At 45.4% G+C, this 21810-nt stretch overlaps 1 protein-coding gene across 3 annotated transcripts in view; it reads right to left on the bottom strand.

The window, feature by feature from the left end:
* Positions 1-2250: 2250 nt before the first annotated feature.
* LOC149857140 (cocaine esterase-like) overlaps positions 2251-21810 on the bottom strand; it is a 33967-nt gene continuing 14407 nt past the window's right edge. For 2 of the 3 annotated variants that reach the window (XM_090062601.1, XM_090062603.1), the window contains 10 exons: positions 18983-19116; positions 15511-15664; positions 15256-15360; positions 13934-14041; positions 11434-11574; positions 9941-10021; positions 9177-9324; positions 7534-7683; positions 5007-5079; positions 2251-4906 (listed from right to left, as the gene is read on the bottom strand). In XM_090062601.1, the coding sequence (XP_089918727.1) occupies positions 4723-4906; positions 5007-5079; positions 7534-7683; positions 9177-9324; positions 9941-10021; positions 11434-11574; positions 13934-14041; positions 15256-15360; positions 15511-15664; positions 18983-19116 (1278 nt within the window). In that variant the 3' untranslated portion in view covers positions 2251-4722. The remainder of the gene's footprint in view (positions 4907-5006; positions 5080-7533; positions 7684-9176; positions 9325-9940; positions 10022-11433; positions 11575-13933; positions 14042-15255; positions 15361-15510; positions 15665-18982; positions 19117-21810) is intronic. The other variant, XM_090062602.1, reaches the window with a different exon arrangement.

Here is a 21810-nt window from a genome sequence, read left to right as displayed (position 1 = left end):
TCTTTTAGCTTCCTCCCAAACAAAGGCCCAGTGGTCCACAACAGTCAACTCCACTTTGCACTGTTCCTGGCTTCTCTGCCTTGCTACTCTACCTGGGGGAGGTTCATAGATTCATATACGTTTGGGTCGGAAGGGACCTCAGTAGATCATCAAGTCTGACCCCAGATATTACAGGTATTAAATCCCTTGCCCTGGCTTTAATCAACCTCCAGCAGGAAACTAATATTCTTCTAGGGAGGCACGGGAGTCTTACCTACACTGGGGATTCAAAGACTCTCCCCAGCTGCTGCTCGTTGCTGCCACAGTTACAGTCCAGTCTGTGCACCCCAGTTTTCAGGTGTAGCATCTGTGCATCAGGTTACTGCCGGAAAAGCAGCAGCGATTAAAATTAGGTAACAATGTCTTCATTTTTAATTTAAATGTCTGCAGTAAAGATGCTTTTTTCAAACCAAAGACAATTACCAGTAGCAGAACTTGGTGTGAGCAAGTTGGGCACCAGACCCTGGACGCCAACTAAGTAGGGGCACTAGGCTGCTTCTCCTGCTGGTTCATGGACTCTGCAGGGGTGAGGGCAATTCTGTTGGCACCCTCCTAAGTTAGTGCCTGGTGCCCCATTCAGTCACACCAAGTTATGGTGATTTTAGTTTTAGAACCACATCTTTACTGTAGACATTAAATTAAAAATGTTGACACTATTATTACCTAATAATGTGTAGTAGTCACAGCCTACAAGGACCCACACACTGAGGTATCAGCAAGCAAATAAAATCTCAGTGCTCTTGTTTATGTAGTTTTCCGAGGAAGAGTAAATGACAATGATAAGAAGAAATTATTTGTGCAAAATGTAACATGGTGCAGTTTTACAAGATGGTAAAACAAATCTAGTTAAGAAATGCTTTACCCTCTGAGAAACATGTTAATGTTTTGTTTCTCTGTGTGATTGGTCCTTCTAGAGGTTTGGTACATGAGAACCTGAGTTACCCTTTAGCAATATTACAAGGGTCATTCAGAAAGTAATACCTCTTACTTTTTATCCTCAGCCAAAAGGATTGAAAAGTATTAAAAACAAACAGAGCGTGTCCATCACCACTGCATACACAGCTGTTTTTCAAAATAGTAATGCACCCCAATTTTGATTTTCTAAACAAGCCACGGGCATGGAGGCTGTTCTTCTCGAGTTTTTCCCTACAGAAGCCAATCCCTGCAACAGACAGGTTAACTGAAGAAGAGGATGTCCAACTTTTGACGCTGCTCAAATAGTAATGGAACAAATCCTCAGTTGCATTTTTGCCTCTATTATGAGCAGCTTGCACAACATGCAATATCTTGTCACTAATCACTGCAGGCTTTTCAGGTACAAAAAACACTGAGCAATCAAAACAGCGATTCCTGGGTCTGTGCTCAAAGTACTTTACTAGTGTTGTCACACACCAATTTCCTTCCTCTGCATGTGTAGCTTTGATTTTATCAGCTTCCCACTGCCTCAGCTGTACCATGCAGTCACATGACTTTAAAGTGACCCACGTGCGGCAACTCCGTTTCGAAGGCATCACGTCTGCACCTGTAGGTATCCTATGTTGAGTACAGCAAAACAAGTTTGAGCCTTTCCAAACTTTGCTACGCATATTGCAATAGCATCTGAGAAAGAGCTTATGAATTTTTTACCAGATCAAATTTGTGGCAGGATGCAATCCGGTACTCCTACCAAAATCACCTGAACGAACACTTTGATCATTTACCATTCCGTCATAATACTAAGCAGGTTATTGCTTTAACCCTGACAGTCACCCCTTTAAAAACATGCATTACATGTAAACAATATTTTTTCATTTTTTTCATAAAGAAAAAGCTGTAAAAGTGGCTGCCTGGATACAATACCCTGCTACCTAACTTCTTGTAGACTGCTGGCTTATGTTTCTACAGTATATTGAAGTTTGCTTCGTTTCAGTGAAATACTGGATCCCGGAAGCTTTGGCTTTCATTTCAACAACAGCTTCTCCACCACATATTGAGAAATTTCTTGTTGTAATATTGTATACAATTGGCTTAACTTGTCTGGTCTTTCTTTTAAAGGACACAACCATACTATTGAAGGTAATAGTTTAAGTCAATCCCTCATCTTAAGTCCTCAAAAACAGATATCTCTTCCTTCACTCTTGCAGTGCCTCACACAAGACAGACGTGTGAAGTCAATTTATTGTTAGGCGGTTCAGAGTTTATGTGAAGAATTAAGACAGACACACTTAGCACTGTAAGTCAGGAATGCATTGGTTTATTTGGATACAAAGTTAATTTCAACTAGGGACAGGTTGATTTATTTGGATACAAAGTTAATTTCAACTACACGAAGCAGTTACACCCATTTGTGAAGTGATACAAATTACAAAGCCAGGAAACCTAGAGAGATGAGCCAGGCTTCTTCTAAAGCAAGATGAAGTTGGCAGAGACGTGTCAGTTCTTGGATGCTCTACACCGCCTGCTGTCATGGACGTGACCGCGTGTGTGGTGGCCTTTTTACATTTCTCTCCTGGCACCTACAGGCAGAGGGCAGGGGAGTTATGCACAGGGGTCTGCTGAGCTCAAGGTGGTGGCTGGCCAGTTTTGCAGGCAGATCTTGGGGCCAGCAGCCATTTTCATAAGGCAAGTGTGGTGGGCCCCCACATCCTTTTGGTGACCCCACCCCATGCCACTGATTGGCTGTGAGGGCTATCCATCATGTGGCCCTGCCCCCTTGCTGCTGACTGGCTGCCCATCATATGGCCCCACCCCTCACTGCTGATTCACTAGGAAGGTTGTCCATTATGTGGCCCTGCCTCTTGCCACCAATTGGTGGAGGGGGCAGGGCTGCATGACAGACAACCCTCACAGCCAATCAGTAGCAAGGGGTGGAGGCAGCAGACATCTTGCCCTTGCTCCTTCCAGCTGGGCTGCCAGGAGGCTCCCCAGATAGAGCCAGCATTGAATTTTTGGTAATTTTTTTCCCCCAGGAGCCCATGCTTTTTTGCAGAGCCTGCCCCTCCCCCCCACCAAAAAAATTGCAGTTTCTGTGAAAACTGCACAATAGCGATTTTTGTAGCTCCTTAGTTATGCATCTTTGTAGACCAACTACAAAAAACTCATAAAATTAATCATAAAAAGTTAATCATTAACTTTAATTTTAAAAATTAATCATTAAAAATACACTCGTGTCTCTATTCGTTGCATGCTATTTTGCTTATATGCGACGACCTTATCTATACCAGAAACTCGCTTTGTGCAAGAAAAAAACTGATCTTATGCAAAGAAGCATGCAACGCAGCTATGCAGTGACGCGAGTGATGCATTGTGGGAGGGCGAGTGAGGCGGGTATGCGACATCATCGTGCACTTGCCTCAGTCTCACATTGTCAACTGCTATTTGCACTCACGTTGTGGAGCGTCTATTTGCTTTTATTATTGAATTTAGTGAAATGTCGTCTAAGTGACCTTCTAGTGCATCTCCTAACCCTCCTCCTGAGCCAGCCGTGAAGCAAAAAGGTGGCTAGTACACATCCCTATTAATTACATGTAAGAATGAATTTGTTTTATGCGAGGCTTTTTTGGAAAGCAATCCTCACATCAGAGAGAGACCCGAGTGCAGTGTAAGCACAAGTTCAGTCAGAACATTAACAGTCCCGAGAAGCAGTGCTAATTTGAGATGCAAGGGTATGCTTTTTGGCAATATATTTTAGAGGACAAATTGAATAGCTGGGAGTAGCTTAGTAAATGAGTTCTCAGGCACAAAGTGCTCTTCTTCAGGTCTGGAAATGAAGCAGTGCCGAAGCTAAATTCCACATAAAACGCTGACTTCTGTTTAGCTCCAGTAGGTAAACAAAAGCAGCTCAAAGAAGCAGAAGAGGGCTGTAAAAATGGGGAGCAAAGAAGTTATCAAAAACTGCTACAGACGGGTAAAGGGGCAGTTCAACTAGATAACCTAATCGTGTGAAAGAATAAGAACATTCAAAAAGAAAGAGGCTCACTTCTATCCAGAGAGTATAGAGAAATTAAAGAGCAGGCAAATTATCATGAGCCATTGCCTGTGGTTTTTAGTGTCCAGTAAAATTTAGGAATTTTTGTTTCCAGGTCCATGTTCTGGAGGTCTTCTGCAGATTTAATTCAGTACAACAATCATGAAAAGTGTTTTCCTTTGCTGACTGGATATTTTTTCCCTTTCGAATTAATCTGGGAGTGCTGTAGTAGTTTAGTTGCCCCCATGGAGGCTACGTGGGTGAATCAGATACACCGGATGAGATGCACCGTTTTCTGTGATAGGCTTGTGTAGGATCTGTGGACTCTGAGGGTTCTGCTGCAGGGTGGTGCTGATTGTACTGGTAATGGGGAGGTGTTGATAAGTTTTGCACTTTGCACTTGTTATTTGGGTATGGTTAAGTTCCATTTGGTGTTTATTGGTCAGCGGCTTCTGAAGGTAGTCCGATAAAAGTCATCATCAAAACCCCTTGCTTCTCACATATTACTTTGTTCATCATAGCTACAGCACCACTAACTCTACTACTAATCCACAAGGAAAGACAGTTTTTATCTTCAAAGGAGTAAACATCTGAACCAAATGGGTGGACATTTGGGTTTGGCACCACTTCCCATCTTATCATTAAGATCCTATTCAAGGCGTAAAAATGTGAACCACAATTATCAGATCAGCATTTTGCTTAGACAAACTGAAGGAACTATTATAAAATGTTACCAGTTACAGCTCTGTGCGTTTTTCCTTGTCCTTGATTGTTTTTAGTTTCTCAGCTAAGGTTTTTGTCCAGAATTCGCTTCTCTTCTCTTTTAGTTTCTGTCCTTTCCCTTGCTTTAGATTAAATTCCAGGTATTGCTCCTTCAGGTCAAAGACTGGCCATTCCATCAAATCATCGCCATTAGGATTTCTGGAGAAAACCATAATGAAGAATAAAATTCCCATTTAAACTACTGAGAGCTGACAAATGCAGACACTACAACACAATTTTACTGCATCATGCATCTTACCCATTCCGTGCAAAGTTAGCCCAATATTTCATCATTTTTCGGCTAAGCTGTTTCTCTTCCTCTGTACCATTACCTGAAAGAGGTTACAAACTTTAGTGTAGCCAGTAATCAAACCATTACAAATGAAATGCAGACTCTGATAGCATGGGCAAATAAAACTTATCAAGAAACAGACTGCAACAGAACTCAATTCTCATATCCCTGCTTGTGAGTCACAGAGAGTGAAATATGTATTCATGACAAGCACTTAAGAAATACAAGTTACTCCCTCTACAGGACAAGGAGCATTTTGTCATGTGATGGTTTCTATCTATGTACTTCACCCTGGGGACTGCCATGCTCTGGTGATCAGAACGGTAGCATCCATTGCTCTGTACTGGTCTTGCACCAATCAAAACTGAAGAAAAGGTCCAAATGCTACTCAGCCTCTTTTCCACTGCAGAATTCAAAATGTCACAAGACCCTGGGGGAAGAGGATAGTGGCCCCTGGAATACACAAGACATTGCACCCCAAAGAACTCTACCTACTGTATAGAGGGTAACTTTTTTTTTTTTTAATTGCTTGTTATTAAACATATCCCACCATTGGTGTGCCACAAACAGATATCTGATTTAAGCGGAAAGATGTTTTCAGTTAGCTCAAAGGGGATTGTAATAGAGCTCTGCCAGAAAAACCCCAAAACAAAACATGCAGCTTTGATGCTTCTACAGTGGGACCATGTTGTGCAAAATCATGAACCACTCAGAAATGGCCGTCTTGTAAGATATCTGAAATAAACGGAAACTGCGGAAGTGATGGGCCCTGGTATGGAAGCTTGAGGACACTCAGGTTCTAGTAGGCACCACTAACCAGAAATCTCCAAGCTCAAGTACATGGGGTGCTGGTGTAATGGGAACAGAATGGCATACAGGGACAAATTCTTAATTTATTTCTACCTGTGCAATACGAATTTATTTCTACCTGAGATAAATTTAACAATCTTTGCATTCTCCTTTGCCTGAGAAAGAGCACGTGAGCACAGAAGTCTGGAAATTAAGAACATTTTTTGTAACTGTCTAGTTGGTCTAATAAAAGTTATTATGTCTACCATGTTGACTGCTTTTACTTTTAGACCAACACAGCTACAACCTCATCCCTCTACCAATAAGAAAACCTGCCCTGCCCAAGCTAAATCTGTGTCTTGTGTACAGGACACTTCAAAAAATGAAGGTGTGGTACTATCAGCATGTCTTCAGGCACAGCAAGTTACCTACTTCAACTGCAACATTCTTGAATGCAAGGATTAATTCAGAAGCTTAAAAAAAAAAATCCAACATCCCATAAGGATATACTCAGTCTATCGTCTGAAAGTTCAGGCCCGACCAGACAAAACATAAAGAGGAGCAAATCATCCAGATAGCAAGTGACCTTTGCCAGATACTCAATAATCTTAGTGGGACGTGTTTTTGCGTTGGTCACCAATGGCCACAGTAACACTAAACTTAGACCTAGACAGCTGACCATACCCCATGCTAGAAGCAGGCAAAATCCCACAGTCCTTGCACCTGGGAGGCCTTTCAATACCTCCGGGGGTGCCAGCACCTTTTCTCCCAGCCCATCTCCCACTTCTGGCTGTGGCCAGTGTCCAGGGCTTAAAGGCGAGAGGGGCAAGCTCTTCCTTGCTCCTTCAGGTGACCAGCGAAAGCCCTGAAGCCTGGGGCTACAACCCACCGATCTCCTCTCACAAGGTAGGTTCTCCATTCCTCCAACTGCCCCGGGCCAGGGAGGCACATGGCGTCAGGGCGAAGTGCACTTGAAGTGGTTGGGGAGTGGAGCAGTTCCCTGGAGCCAGCAGAGCTGGCGTGGTGTCTGGCTTTGCCCCAGCCCTCATTCCTGCGCCCACCTTGGGGAGGAAGTGCTGCCTGCCCTGTGCCGCTCCCTCCCCACGGGAATGCTGGCACAGTGAGGAGCGAGGAGCAGAGGGCCCCACGCAGCTGAGCGGTAGCTTACTGCCAGTAAGTGTCCCACACCAGCTCCAGTCCCTTTGCTATGCTCTGCGCACAAAGTTTACAGGGAGCCGCAGCCCAGCTCTTCTCCGGGCAGGTGCGCAGCATCAAAAAAGTTACTGCGCAGCAAGATTTTTTTATTGTGTGCAGCCATGCATGCATGCAGCTTAGAGGGAACCTTGCCAGTAGGTTTCCTTGTCACACCAAGATAAGTTGCCCTCAGAAAGGCAGCTAATGAAAAATGACCAGCAGGCTGGGATGGTGTGTGCAGGTGCTCCTTACAATAACTGGGAAAAGTAGTTCTGTACTGTAAAAGTGCCCCGGGCAGAAAAATATCATGAGGATACTTCACAAACTTACTGCATGCTATAACCTAGTAGCCTGGGCAATATATTGAGCAGTCTCAGTGCAAGGTGTTAGGCCATACGCACTCTGGGAACTCCCTGCTGGAAGACAAGACTTGTAACAAGCAGTATGAATGCACAATATGAAATACATGAGCTTTATGATAAAAAAAGAAGTTTGATGAATCAGTTCTTACCAATTAAGACCGAGTTGCCTGAAATGAACAGATTTCCAAAGACAAAGCCAATTTCATCTCCGTGGTCTGCCTTTACAAAATGCGGTTTAGTATCTTTAAATATACTGGGTCGATGCTGGAATTCATAGAAGTAGACTGAAGCGCCAGAATCTAGCAGAAAGGAACAACCAGGACCGAATGAACAATTTCTCTCACCGCATTTTCCATGAGGAAGTGTTAAGCAAGAGCTTCCTGCACATTCTTAATACTTTTTCATGTTGTGACTAGATGCAAATTAAGCTTTGCAATAAAAGCACACACTGCTGTCTCACACTGTACACCTCCCCCACAAAGCAAGACACGCACATCATTTGGGGAGGGCTGATTTTTGGTGGGGAAAGGTGTGTGTGGTACGTGGGTCTCTACAGCAAGTAAAATTCTAGCTCAGGGTTTCAATTCATATGTTTCACAATTCATTTTCAGAAAATACAAGAGGCCAGGGGATAAGTTAGAAAGGACCTCAAGAGATCAGTCTAATCCAGGGATGGCCAATTACTCCAGGTGGAGGGCCACTCAGCACGTTTTGGTGAGCTGCTGAGGGCTGCAAGGGAAGCCTTGCCCCTTGATGGGTGCCCTGCCCCCTGCTCATCATAGCCCACCTCTAGCCCCTGACTTTTGCCATCAGAAGTCCCTCCCCTTGCCCCGGAAGTACTCCTTTTGGGAGCCGGGTACTGCTATCTTGAAACCAAAAACCCCTCACATCAGATACTAAAAAAATAAAACATTTACTATAATTTATTTTAATTTTAAAATATTTTTGTCCTGATTTGTGTATGTTTGCAGAGTGCATTTAGAGGCAATTGCATAATAGCTCAAAATACAGTCCTACTCTTGTATATTGTGTGTAGGCGGCAAGAGAGAGGATGGAGAGGCATATATCTCTCTGCCTGAATTATCTTTGACAAATGTCTTGACAAATTAACAGCCCATGTTCCCAGCCAAATCAACAAGACCACATACCCACCCTCAGCAACGAAACTGCCACAAGGGGATCAGATATTGTGTTGTGGCATGTTGACCCAACAATGATCTGTAGGGCGTAATTAGAGAAATGCCCATTCACCTTTAGATAAAAATCAAGTCTCAGTAAAAAGTCTGTAAAAAGCTGCCTGCGTGGTTTCACAGATATCACTTCTGCCTCATGAAACACAGCTCTGTCTGCTCTCTAGCACTAGTCACCTCAGCTGGAAAGGGCAGGAGGGCTAACAGCTGCTATACTAAACCAAGAAGACTAAAAGGAATGACGCAACACAATTTACTCTTCAGAAACTCCCCCCGCAACAATCTACGTGGGGAAAAAAGATCAAGCAAAATTACCTCCAAAAAAGGAAGTTAGTCATGATCCAAAGTCTGTTCAGATTAATAGGAATCGTTCCATAGGCTTCAAAGGGTTTTAGGTCAAGTACAAAATAGAAAACAGCAGGGAAGGGGGCAGTGCAGTGCCAGAAAATCCTCAGGAGCACTACTAGGTCCAAGTCCATGCCCAAGTCCAAAAATCCACAATACTTTGCCTCAATGCTATTCCCCGATTTAGCCCCCTAATTATTTGCTCTTAACTGAGTCAGGGCACGTGTCACTCTGGAATGTTAGCCGGAAAAATTTACCTCTGTGGCATCTAGCTACTTGAACAGCCGGAAAAACAAAGAAGAAGTCTCCCAACATTTCTTGAAACTGGGCTCTCAGCTCCTCAGGGTCATTTGTGTCTCCTAAATATTCATCTGCTACCAAAGAGACAAACTCAGCAGGAAGCATCTGTAACAAAGGATGAAGGCACAAAGAGAAGCAAAAATGGATTGTGGGTTCAGTCTCCAGAACTGTGGCTCAGGTACTAGTTATTAAACGTTACCCAAAGAGCTAGGAGCCCTGCTGGAGGAGCACACACTATTTGCTTTTTTTTGGAATGATGCCACAGACAAGCAAAGGTTCAATGTACACACATTCCCTAAACAGTCCCAGAAGTCAAGGTCAGAGGTCTTTCTGAGGCTGGCAGCTTGCAGGGCTCAGGTAGTCACAGCACCTTGATTTCTGTAGTCAATGGCACACAAGGGAACAATGTGGCCAGCACTGAATTCAACTGCCTTCAACTACCCAGCCTGAATGACCAGGTGCCCATTTACAGCTGGGTTGACTGTGGGCAGCCTTTGGCACAACTCTGGAGCACGACTTGAGTTTGTCCCCCTGGAGCCATAGCATGACACCAATAAAAAGGTTAGGCCAGTGATGGATTCTACCAGCAAGCCTTTGAATACACACATATGGCAAACAGCGGTGAAGTGATGGCATCTACAACCTCAGATGTGAGACTGGCTTAAAACAAACAATAAAATACCATATAGGACAACAAACAATGAACAGTAAAATGCCTCACCAACATCGATGTCATTTTGTCTAATGCTGAAATAATGTCTTCTCTGTGCATCCTTTCTTGTACGGATGGGAATTTAAATAACTGCATAATAAAGTAAGAATAAAAAAAAATATTTTTATATTGTAAAAAAACATTTAATACCAGCATGTCTGCTGACTGCTCCATTTCATTTTAGCTAGAAAGGATGGCTCAGCACTTATTAAGTATACCCTTTTTCATAGGAATCTACGTGGAGGTGGGTGGGAAGTGGCTCTTTCCTTTGCTATTGCCAGCAACCATGTCGTATAACTCCTTTTGTAAGGTGATCAAGCCCAGCATTAACGTTAGTTCAGAATTTTGCCCCCACTACTCCTCTTGGAAGCCTGTTCCAAAACCTCAGTGCTCTGATTGTTAGAAACCTTCTTCTAATCTCCAGGATAGTTGATTATTGCTGCATATTTAGACCACTTGCTCTTGTGCAAATATTGCTTAGTTTAAACAGTTCTTTTCCTTGCATGATATTCATCCAGAAATTTATTGCAAGCTCTCTCAGCCTTTATCTTCTTAGGTTAAAGGTGGCAAGCTCTCTTAAGCTCCTTTTATCTGGTAGGTTCTCCATTCCCCACCTCGTCCTAGTAGCATCATCCCTTCTCTGCGCCTGTTCTTATTTAATTCTTTTATTTTGAGCACGGAAAAACAGAATTGTACGTAACACAGGAATTTGACCCGTGCTTTCTAAAACAACATTACTTCTGTCCTTACCATTTGCTTCGTATTGTAGGATTGCATTTACCTTTTCCATAGCTAGACCACTTATGGCTAATAGTCATCTTGTAACTAACCAATGAATCCAGGTCTTTTTCTTCTTCTGTTTCTAATTTGCCTACAGCAATTTTTTGTTAAGAAGCTGTTAGGTGCTCGGCCATGTACTTTGTACTCTTCTTCAGATATTACATTATATAAAGCAATCAGCAAAAGTGTTTGATGGGTGAATGGATTTGCACTCCAAGTTGCGATAATGACTTATTACTAAAAGCCTCGAGTGTTCTTATTGGACACAATAATCCCAAAGATTATATTAAGTACCATGTTCTAAACAGAACTGGAATGTGCAGGTTAAAACTATTTTCCTTTAACGAAGTGTGCAATGCTTGTAGGTTTTACTTTAAAAATCAATCAATCAAATCGGTGTTATTTTCCGTGTAAATACTAATTGTGGAATTAATTATAGCTCTCACAGGATACATGAAATATCAAGGTATTCTCTGAGAGAAAGGATAAGAAATCAAAAGCATTCATTGATAGGGAGAAATTCCAGCTGGCTATTAAAAGAGGAGTCAGACCAATACAGCCTGAGCCTCATCCAAAGCCTGCTGAATCTCACTGGTATGAAGGAGCTCTGGCTATATCTGATTTAGGGGGATGAGGACAGTGTATATTTCTGTTCCAGTGTAACAATTCCACATTCCTTTAACGTGGGTAGGGGAAAATATCTTACATTGAAAATATCTTACCTTTGGAACAATCCAGCCATATTCATGATTATTTACTCCCACCATATATGGGACAGTGCTGAACTCTTTATCAGCCAGCAGCTTATCTACTTCCTTTGGAAAAAACACACCATCTAAAACTGGAGGGATATATTCCATTTGCTGAAAGGAAAAAAACAAAACAAAGTTATTTATCCCTCTTCGTGATATTGCAAAATTCCTACTGCCGAGTGACGCCAAGACCAATACAAGTGCCAATCTCTTGGAATCCAACACAGAACAAATGTGATGACAGAGCCATTAACAAAGCATCCAGATACAGCACCTGCTAGTCATCTAACTGTTCACAGGGAAATCAATATAAAAATTCCCTTTGATTAGAATGATGATAGAATGAAGGCAGCGCTGTGCACTTCTGAAGATCTGAATCTGGATAATCAGGACTACCACACAAGATGAATATGTATTGTTATTCTGAAAAGCAGTTTGTACTTTAGTAAAATGCAACAGTACAGTAAGATTGCAAAGAGCCATATATGACAGGAAATATGACAGTGCCGTATATAGGAAAGACAGGATGGTAAATTGTCAGTGTGCTTCTTCTACTGGCACATACCGTAATCTACTTTAACTAATCTTCTAAAAATTTTACATGTAACTGGATAGATTGCCATGGGCTAGCTTTGAAGACATCCCCCAGTTTGACAAAGGGAATTAAATTAATTAATGTTCATAGTGGATGAGCAGTAGCATTCACCTGCAAAAAATAGTGGGGCATAAAAATAAGGGTGTGCCCTCTCCTAATAAAATAAATCAGACATACATTCCTTCTTGCAATTTCATCTAGCAATGACAGTGGAATTTAAAAGGTTCAGGATCAACTTTTCAAAGTGGCCTCCCCCAGTACCTAAAATTTGAAAATACCAAGTTAATTTTTCAGAATTAAGATTCTGCAGACATAAGAACTGCTTTTTGTGTGAACTGCATGTTTATGGGCAGGTGTAACAGAGGCCTGGGTCTACAAGAAGAGTCTTCTAGTCTCTATCAACAAGCTGAGTTCAGCAGCAAGGGAAACAATTACTTCTTGCTGCTGCTGGGCTGGGGCGGTGAAGACAAAAACAGCATGACCTTCAGAAAAACTTGATGCTGGCCTAGCCAACTATGCACTGCTGTTTGTTGGTTCTCCGGTAGGTGCCAGAAGGCAGTATAGGATCTTCTCACAATTTCTGGGAAAAAATGGGATGGGGGTGGGCCCAAACAGATCCAGAGCAGATGAACTGGCATGGTCACAACCCCATTCAGACCAGGCCACCAAAGCAGCAGCCAGGGACTACTTTTAAGTCCCTAAAGCAAGTAAGAATTAACCCCACGTCTTCCCCTCTGTGCTCAGCAGCACATCCCTCCCCTCCTGCTGCTGCTTCCACAGCATGGTTTGCCTGCCTTGGTGGGAGGGAAGCTGGGATCTGAGGTATAGGGTTGGTTGCTTCTCCTCCACCCCACTTAACAGGTGAACTTATGACTACAGACTACAATTGTGAGCCCCAGAGCCAGGCTTAAAGAGGGGAAACCCACCTGTTGCCACCATCACTGCTGCCATCCCCGACTGAGCCCAACTCCCTGTGCATCCATGCCCTGCAGCTCCAGCTGTAGCTGGGCAGGAGAGGCTCTGGAGTTCCCCCTACCCTGAATCAGCCGGGGGCAGTGGTGGATAGAGGAGGTGAGGTGCCATTGATCACTCAGGTGAAGGAAGCAGGTTGTGAGGGGAGAGGAAGGGGGGATTCTTACATTTTTAAGTCCCTGAATAAGGTATCTCCCCAGCTGCTGCTCCAACAGCGTGGTCTACCTGCCTGCGTGCCTGGGTGGGGAGGGGAGGGAGGGAAGCTGGGGTGTAGGACTCGTTGCTGCTCCCCCATTCCCTTTACAGGTGAAGTTCTGATTACACACTAGAGTTGTGAGCCAGTAGACCTTCCTTCTAAAGGAAAAGTAAAGAATCCCAAATCTTTTCATTTTGCAACTCTACTCACAAGCTTCATAGACCAATCATTCATTTGCTGCAGCGACTGCTGGTCCTCTTCCTCCCTAAAGATCTCTTTCCAAGACTTCCTTTACAGAAATGGAGATATTCCTAAATGCAGTCCATCACCTAATAGCCTCCTCACTTACTCCTCACTCTAGCATTTGACACAGAAACTTAAAATGTGCAGATGTTGTTGCTGCTGCGGTTTTGTTACAAATCTAAATCAACCCTACTCCTAACACTGTATGGGTTTAGAGGCAGTGGATTAGCTGAGTTAATCGCAAGTAATACACGTGACAGAATTAAACATAGCTTTGAACCAAAATCTCAGATCAAAATTTTGTGAAATCTAAATTCAGATTCCGCAGCTCAGACCCATCCTGGCATGAAACAAGAAATAGGATTTAAGTACATGGAAAGGACTGACTGACTAGAAGAGTCAACCAATGTTCCTCTATCGATTTGAAGGTCTTAACAGGTCCTAAATTAGCATTTCTCCCTTACCTTAAGGAAATCTGTAGTTACAGTCACTAATTCCTTCTCTGTTTTTTTCCTTAAACAATTAACTATTGCAGAACTGGTCATCTCACAGCCAGCTAGATTAGCAATGACCTGTAATTGTTCAAAAAAAAGAAAAAAGGAAGCAATGACAGTCATGGGACAGCCAAATAATTTCATACCTGCTAATGTACGATGGATTTTAAATCTGCCCACTATAACCGAAGTACAGTGTAGGTGTCTGTGTGTGCACTACAGTACATGGGGACGTGAACAGGATCAGCAGACTGCAGGTCCTGTTCTGAAAGATACTCAAATCTTGCTGAAGATCATTCTATTTGTAGGGACCTACTTTATTTGCAGTATCATGGATTTCACAGAAACCATGAAATCCAGGAATGTCCACAAAAAATTAACAACAACAAAATTGAATAAAAATAAAATGCCAACTCCCAAGCAGGAGTCAGAGGTCCTCATGGTCAGGAGGGGAAGATGCTAGCTGGCAGGGTGGCACAAAGAGCAGCACATAAGGTTGTAGCTGCCCCCTTGTCCCTCTTTCTCTGACCAGGGCCTCTGCAAATCAGCACCAAGGGGAAGGGCAGCCAGCAGTCAAGAAGGCGGTTGCCCACTCATCCCCGAGCCTCTCCATTAATCAGTGCCAAGAAGCAGGGCCATGAAATGACTGTGGAATTAGAGCTTTAGGTCACAATCAACGCAAAAAAAGGGCTAAGTCCCCCCCATGATTTAGGTAGACACCAACCCGTTTGCAGTACCTTCTATTTTTTCTGGGACAGTCAAACAGTTGCAACTAATTTTTAAAAGCTACCTTAATCTTTAACCCTATTTACTTTGGTGTTCTCTATTGTAATGGAGCAGAACTGCTAGTGAATTTGGCTGCAGTGGCACAACCCATTTGAAATTGTGCTAGATCTGATTTTCTGTGCGCTCCCTTTGTTATGCTCCACAAATATATATATATTTTTAATCGCAGAAACATTAAGAAGAAAAAGTTGATGATTCCTTGGCAGATTACTGCTACTAATTTATGTAAACTTAAATCCGCCATCCCCTCTTGCTCCATAGTTCAGGGCAACACAGGCATTGTTGGGAAAAATGGGACATCAGAATTTAAGAGTAAAAGAAAACTCTACACACACCTTGGAAAGAAAGAGAAACGAGACTTGAGACCATTTTTCTAGGTTGTGAAAAGAGCTGAGCACAAACACTTGGTCTGTAATTTGTTCCTGAACACTTCTCAGTGTTGAATTTCAGAAACTCAGCATTTAAAAAAACAAAGAAATAAAAAACAAACACCTCCGAGAACTTACGTGAGTAAGAAATTGAGGCTCAGAAGTAATACTACCAGGTAAGGTCACAACCCCACTTTGTGATATGGCTTTGTGGAACAAGCCTTTGGACATGGGAGACAGAATCTACAAAAAACAAAGTACAAATTATATATCCATGATGTTTGTTTGGTACAATGCATAAATAACTTTGCTTTTGTAGACAGACTGAAAAGCAAGGCTCAACTTTAGAGTTGTTCAGTAATTTTAATACAAAAGCAGTTATGGCAAACCCACATTAGCACCAATGCTGATTCCTCCTGCAGATTCTCCAAACAGGGTGACAGATTCTGGATCTCCACCAAAAGTATCAATGTTGTCCTTAACCCACTGCAGAGCTGCCACTTGATCCAGCAACCCCCAGTTTCCACGAGCGTATTCATCACCAGTACTGAAATCAAAAGAAGGAATTCTAAACAAAACCACCAATTTTCTTCTCTGCTGTTGGGAACACAGAACAAACATCACCAGGTATTTCAAGTGAACATATACTGACCACAGGATATTTTTTTTTTGCAGAAGTATTTATTAAAAAGCAAACAAACACAAAGCTCCACTTTCAACACTATGCCAAGTGGCCCCTGTGGTTCACTTGGCAGCTCAAAGCATGCTAAAAACCTGTTACAGTTTGCACGGTGTATCCGTGAGCCCATCCCCATACGTGCACTCTCACCCACTGCCCTCCTCAGAGGGCCTGCTCCTGAAAAAGTCCATGCCAGACCCCTCTCCACCAGGTGAGATTTGCCATTTCTTTCTTGTCGTCCTCTTCCATCTTCCTATAAGTACCAGTATATTTCACTTAGTCCAGGGGTGGGCAAAATACGGCCCACGGGCTGCATCTGGCCAGCAAGGCCCCTAAAAAACCCCTGAAAATTAAACTTTACCTGTTCTTGGTTTCTGTACAAGATGACAGGAACCAGGGGCAAGTAGGAGCCAGGGGACTCCTCAGCAGGCTCCTGCAACAGCACGACCCGCCCCCTTAGCTGGAGGCCCCAGCAGGGGCTTCTGGCCTGGGACCATGTAGCTGTCCTGGCATGGGAACCTCAGCTAAGCGGGGAGGGCGAGAGAAGGGGGGAGGACCCCGGGCAGGGAAGGAGCTGGAGTGCGGGGAAATTCAGCTCCTCCCCTGCCCCATGGCTGGTGCTCCCCGGTGCAGCCGCTTGCAGCCCACTGTTCTGAGCAGACACAGGCATCCCCATGCAGGCTGCGAGCGACTGAAGCGTGGGGTGCCGGCCATGGTGCAGGGGAGGGTCTGCTTTTTCCCATGCTCAGCACCAGCTTGTAACCCACCCCCACTGGCAGCCTGGATGCCGCGATTGCCTGTCGGGGCTGCACTGAGGCGGCAGCAGCTGTGGCCTCCCTGCTTGCTGCACCAGGCAATGTTTGCTGCTGCCCACCCAGAGCTTGAGCTCTGGGCAGCACAGGGACAGCGGTGGCAGCCTCACTGCAGCGTGAGCTCTGGGCGGGCAGCAGCAGCAGCAAATGCTGCCCAGCGCAGCAAGCAGGGGGGCTGCAGCTGCTGCAACACAGCCCCAACAGGCAAGCCCGGAGCTGGCGCAGGGCCCAGGCTGGCAGCGGGGGCAGGTTACAAGCTGGTGCTAAGTGTGGGGGGAAAAGCAGCCCCTTCTCTGACCTGGTGCCCTGCGTTGCAGTCGCTCACAGCCCGCATGGAGATGCCTGTGCCTGCTCATGACAGCCCTGCGCAGGCTGTGAGCAGCTGCAGCAGGAAGTGCCAGCCATGGGGCAGGAGAGGGGCTGCTTTCCCCGCGCTCCACACCAGCTCCTTCCCTTTGCTGTCCCCTGCCTGTACTGCAGGGCTGGGGGGCACTGGGAGTGAGTGGGCACGGGAGTCAGTGGGAGCACAGGGCCCGCACCGCTGTCCCAGGGCCAGCTCCAGCAAGGGCCAGAGCAGGGCAGCAGGGTCTAGAGCAGGGGCTCTATGCAGCCAGGCCAGCTCCCCCCTCTCCCTGCTGGTGCAGCCCAGCCCGGCTCCACAGACCCCTGCCAGCCTGCAGCCCGCCGCCACTGGGCCTGGGACATTGGTCCTAAGACATTGGGACACTGGTCCCACAATGGTGACCAGTGGGTGGGGCACCTATCAAGGGGCAGGGCTACCCATGTGGCCCTCAACAGCCTGCCAAAACTGGGTAAGCAGCCCTCTGCCTGAAATAATTGCCCAACCCTGACTTAGTCCCATTTTAATACAGTCCTCGACTGTGGAGTCTGAGTGTCTGTTTATGAGCAGCTTCCTGGCTTTTCAACGTGCATACCTGTACCAGGATACCAACTGGTTAAGCGAGCTGTTGGGGTCAGGTGCCTGTAGAGAATTGTTTCCCTGGCCAGGTCTCTGCAACCTGCTACTGCCAGGAGGAGAGCACAGACTTCCTTCCACACCCCTCTGGTGTATGGGCAGTCCCAGAAGAGGTGGTCGATTGTTTCTGCCTGCCAACAGCAGGTCTGTCTTGAGCAGCTCGATGGACCTCTCTGTTCTGCGCTGTTTTTTTTGGGAGTGCAGGGAGTGCTAGGGGAGAAGGGTTTTATCTGCCTGGGTTCTCATTCGAGTGGAAGCTGTTACTGCTGATGCTTTAGCTGAGCTGCTAGCACTGGGAAACAGCCAATAGTGCTGGGGACCCCTCATTGCTCTGTTTGCCCACCCACCCCTGAGGGGCAGGGCTCACCCTCCCATGGCAAAGCCCCCCCCAAGTGAAGGGGCATCATTTGGCCCCCTCCCACACAGCAGATACACTGTCTATGGCTGGGTAGTGCAGGGCTTTCCATAGCATGCAGAGACACCAGGATGCAGAGATAAACCAGGATAATGGTTTAGATTTCAGCACCCATGACCAATGCCTCTCTCGCCTCACCCTAATGGCGCTACTGCAAGTTAGTAAGGACATGGTCACACGCTTGTGTGCCTGAAGCAAAATAAATTGTTAATATTGTAATGATTCTTTTTTGACAGGGCAGTGTGCATGGCAGGTAGGGCACCTCCAGTAGAAGAATCCAAGTGACAAAATATGGAATTTCCCTAGAAGGGTAATAAAGAGTTGAAGTGTTCATGCAACAGTTTAGAAATGCAGACAGACACGGAAGTGGAAAGGTGGGCAATAAAGGAGCTTTAGGAGGGAAAAGGAATCCTGTTCAGTGTGGGACAAACTAAACCTAAAAGAAACTGAGTACATAGTTCAGAGAAAGATTCCATCACCGGCAGGAGAAGCCACATGCCAGAGAGGAAGTTTCCCTGACTCCCTAGAAGATGCTGATCCTAAAGAATGATCAAGAGAGATGAGGAATCTGAAGCAGAAAATGAAACATGTGTTCCTTGTTTTGCATGAATCTAGCTTTGATGAGCTGTTTACAGTGAAGGCCTATTGTTTTTAGAAGCCCTGTGCAATTCCTGAATCTGTTTCCATAACCATGTGCCCCTCCCCCAAGAGGCAAACTGCAAGGCAGCAGAGTGCATGATAAGACTAAGACTCCAGAGAGGGCTAGGGAGTATGAGGGAGTTGACCCTAGTGTCAGAGTCCAAGCAGCTAGACTATGGAGGTGTCAAATTTTAGAAAGGAGCACTAGAAACAGATTCTACTCCCTGCAAAACAGATTCTACTCCCTGCAAGTGTGCTTAAGTTCAAGGAAGCTTAAAAGGCACATATCCTGCATGTAGGATCCAAACACAGCAGCTTGACCAGGTCTTGTGACAGTGTCTTACCTCAAGAATCCAAGGATACCCAGCCTATACTGGATGATTACCACAACCACGTTTTCATAGGCAGTCAATGCTGACCCATCGTATGTTGAAGCTCCACCTACCGTGAAACCTCCTCCATGAATCCACACCATAACCTGAAATAAAAGAAGGGAAGTCAAACTGCCTGCCATCCTAAATTTGGTAATTTTGTAATAAAATGTAAGCATACAAAGTACTGCATATTGCATTTTCTATTTTAAAATTCTCTTTTTAAAAGGCAGGTGAAAATAAGTTCATGCAGCTGGTACTGTGAGGAGTCATTCATGCTGTCCATTTCTAGTTTCTTTTATCACCATGAACTTGATAAGACACCTCTAACCATCCTTCGGGTTTCATTCATCTCTCCAGTGTGATAAAACTGTAATTTAAAGGGGCTCAGAGATCATTTAACAGTAACCATGCTTCTTATCAAGTAATTTCCAGTTGCTCTGTTTTTCAATTATTTATACCTAGCCTTGGCCTTCGCATTTCTAAACAAATGTATTCCCTTCCATGACTCAGCAAGAATGCTATGGCTGTTTTATGTTACTGTACAGCATGCAGGAAAGTGGTGAACACTTTGGCGTACAGAGTCCAAACAGCTCCCTGTCCCAAAGGGAATTGTGAAGAAGGGTGTAGGAGATGCAGACAAATAAAAATGTCAAGACTGGCACTGTTTGCAATGCAAAATACTGGGGGAGTAGAAAGCAGAAGAGTTGGTTAAGAAATTGGGGGCAGAATTCAACTGGGTCTTCCTGGTGAAGACTGGATGTTTGAACTCGATAAAGCAAAGCAGAAACCAGGGCCAGAGAGCACAAGGAGGAGTGGCAGCATGAAGGAGGACGCAAAGAAAGGGATCTTCACTGTCATGTTTGGTCTGGACTGGGTAACAGGGATATCCGGAGACAAGGGAGCTGCAATAATCAGGATATAAATGAAGATGGATTGGATGAATGGGGTGACCATAGTAAATTGCAGAGGCACCTCATATAGGACAGCCAGCAAGGTTTGGAAATGGCTTGGATTAGACGGATAAGTAAGGGGGAAAGAGTCAAGGCCTGGGAGTACATGAACTATTCCCAGGTGTTACCAAGAAGAACGTACAAGAGACTGCAGTGGTATTTGTCCTTACAGCCCATTTATTCTCCTATGCAAAACTGCTGAAATAAGGCCCAGGACTAGAGGGGACTTAAATCAGCAGTCTAGGGACAGCCCTACATTGTATAGGGCCACCTACAACTACTACCCATTGCATGCTCGTGAGACATCTCCACATCTTTGTAGCTATGTTGTTATCTCCCATGTCCTGGATCACTGCCAACCCTTCTCAGAGGCCACGAGTTAAGAAGATAAATTCACCAAATTCTGCTATGGCCTGCCGGTGCTACAGGTAAGATAGGGCTATTACAGGAAACAGTTGCTAGTACTCTGACAAGGGTGTGGGTGCAAAAATCAGGTACACGCATGTGGTTCTCTCAGGAAGGGAGCTGCCAAGCAGGTCCTGAGCACCTGCCCACCCATGCAGAACTCAGAAACACAACAGCAATGCCCCTCGGGGGGGGAGAGGGGGAGGGGTCGCCACACAGTTGCTCTTAAGATCTGCCCCCAGAGTGCTTGAGAGCAGCAGCCTGGGGCACTGGCTTGCCCATGGCACTCCTAGGTCTGGCCTGGACGAGTGAGAGTGAGTGAATGGGCACACTCAGGAACATATGACCCAGAGCACTCAGGACTCGCTAGAGATGTACCCCAAGTGACTACACAAGCTAAGGCTGCTATCATAGTTTCATAGTTTCTAGGGTCGGAAGGGACCTGAGCAGATCATCTAGTCCAACCCCCTGCCATGGCAGGAAAGAGTACTGGGGTCAAACGACCCCAGCAAGGTGTTCATCCAACCTCCTCTTAAACACCCCCAGGGTAGGAGCCAGCACCACTTCTCTCGGCAGTTGGTTCCAGATCCTAGCTGCCCTGGCTGTGAAGTAGCGCCTCCTGATATCTAACCTAAACCTACCCTCTGCCAGCTTGTGACCGTTATTCCTGGTCACTCCTGGCAGTGCACGGGGGAACAGTGACTCCCCCAATGCCCACTGGTCCCCCCTGACTAGTTTATAACAGGCCACGAGATCCCCCCTCAGCCTTCTCTTTTGGAGGCTGAACAGGTTCAGGTCCCATAGCCTCTCCTCGTAGGGCCTGCCCTGTTGTCCCCTGATCATATGAGTGGCCTCCTCTGGACCCTCTCCATATCCCTCTTGAAGTGTGGTGCCCAGAACTGGACGCAGTACTCCAGCTGCAGCCTGACCAGTGCCGCATAGAGGGGGAGGATCACCTCCTTGGATCTGCTCGAGATGCATCTGTGGATGCATGCCAAGGTGCGGTTGGCCTTCCTAACTGCCTCTCCACACTGCCGGCCCATGTTCATCTTGGAGTCAAGAATGACCCCCAGATCATTTTCCGCCTCTGTGCTAACAAGAGGGGAGTTCCCTAACCTGTAGGTATGGTGCCGGGTGTTCCTCCCGAGGTGCATCGCCTTGCATTTGTCTGTGTTGAAACCCATCCTATTCTCGTCCGCCCAACCTTGTAACCTGTCTAGGTCTGATTGTAGCCTGATGCTTCCTTCCAGCATGCCTACGTTCCCCCAACATCTTAGTGTCATCAGCAAATTTGAACAGGGTGATTTTTACCCCTTCATCCAAATCACTGATGAAGATGTTGAACAGTGCGGGCCTGAGGACCGAGCCCTACGAGACCCCACTGCCCACATCCTTCCAGGCTGAGAAGGACCCATCCACTACCACCCTCTAGGTGCGGCCCTC

Source organism: Crocodylus siamensis, chromosome 9 (assembly GCF_052110815.1).
Source record: "Crocodylus siamensis isolate JL-2025a chromosome 9, ASM5211081v1, whole genome shotgun sequence".
In the NCBI taxonomy this organism is placed as follows: domain Eukaryota; kingdom Metazoa; phylum Chordata; order Crocodylia; family Crocodylidae; genus Crocodylus; species Crocodylus siamensis.
This window is presented reverse-complemented; position numbering and strand designations above follow the sequence as displayed.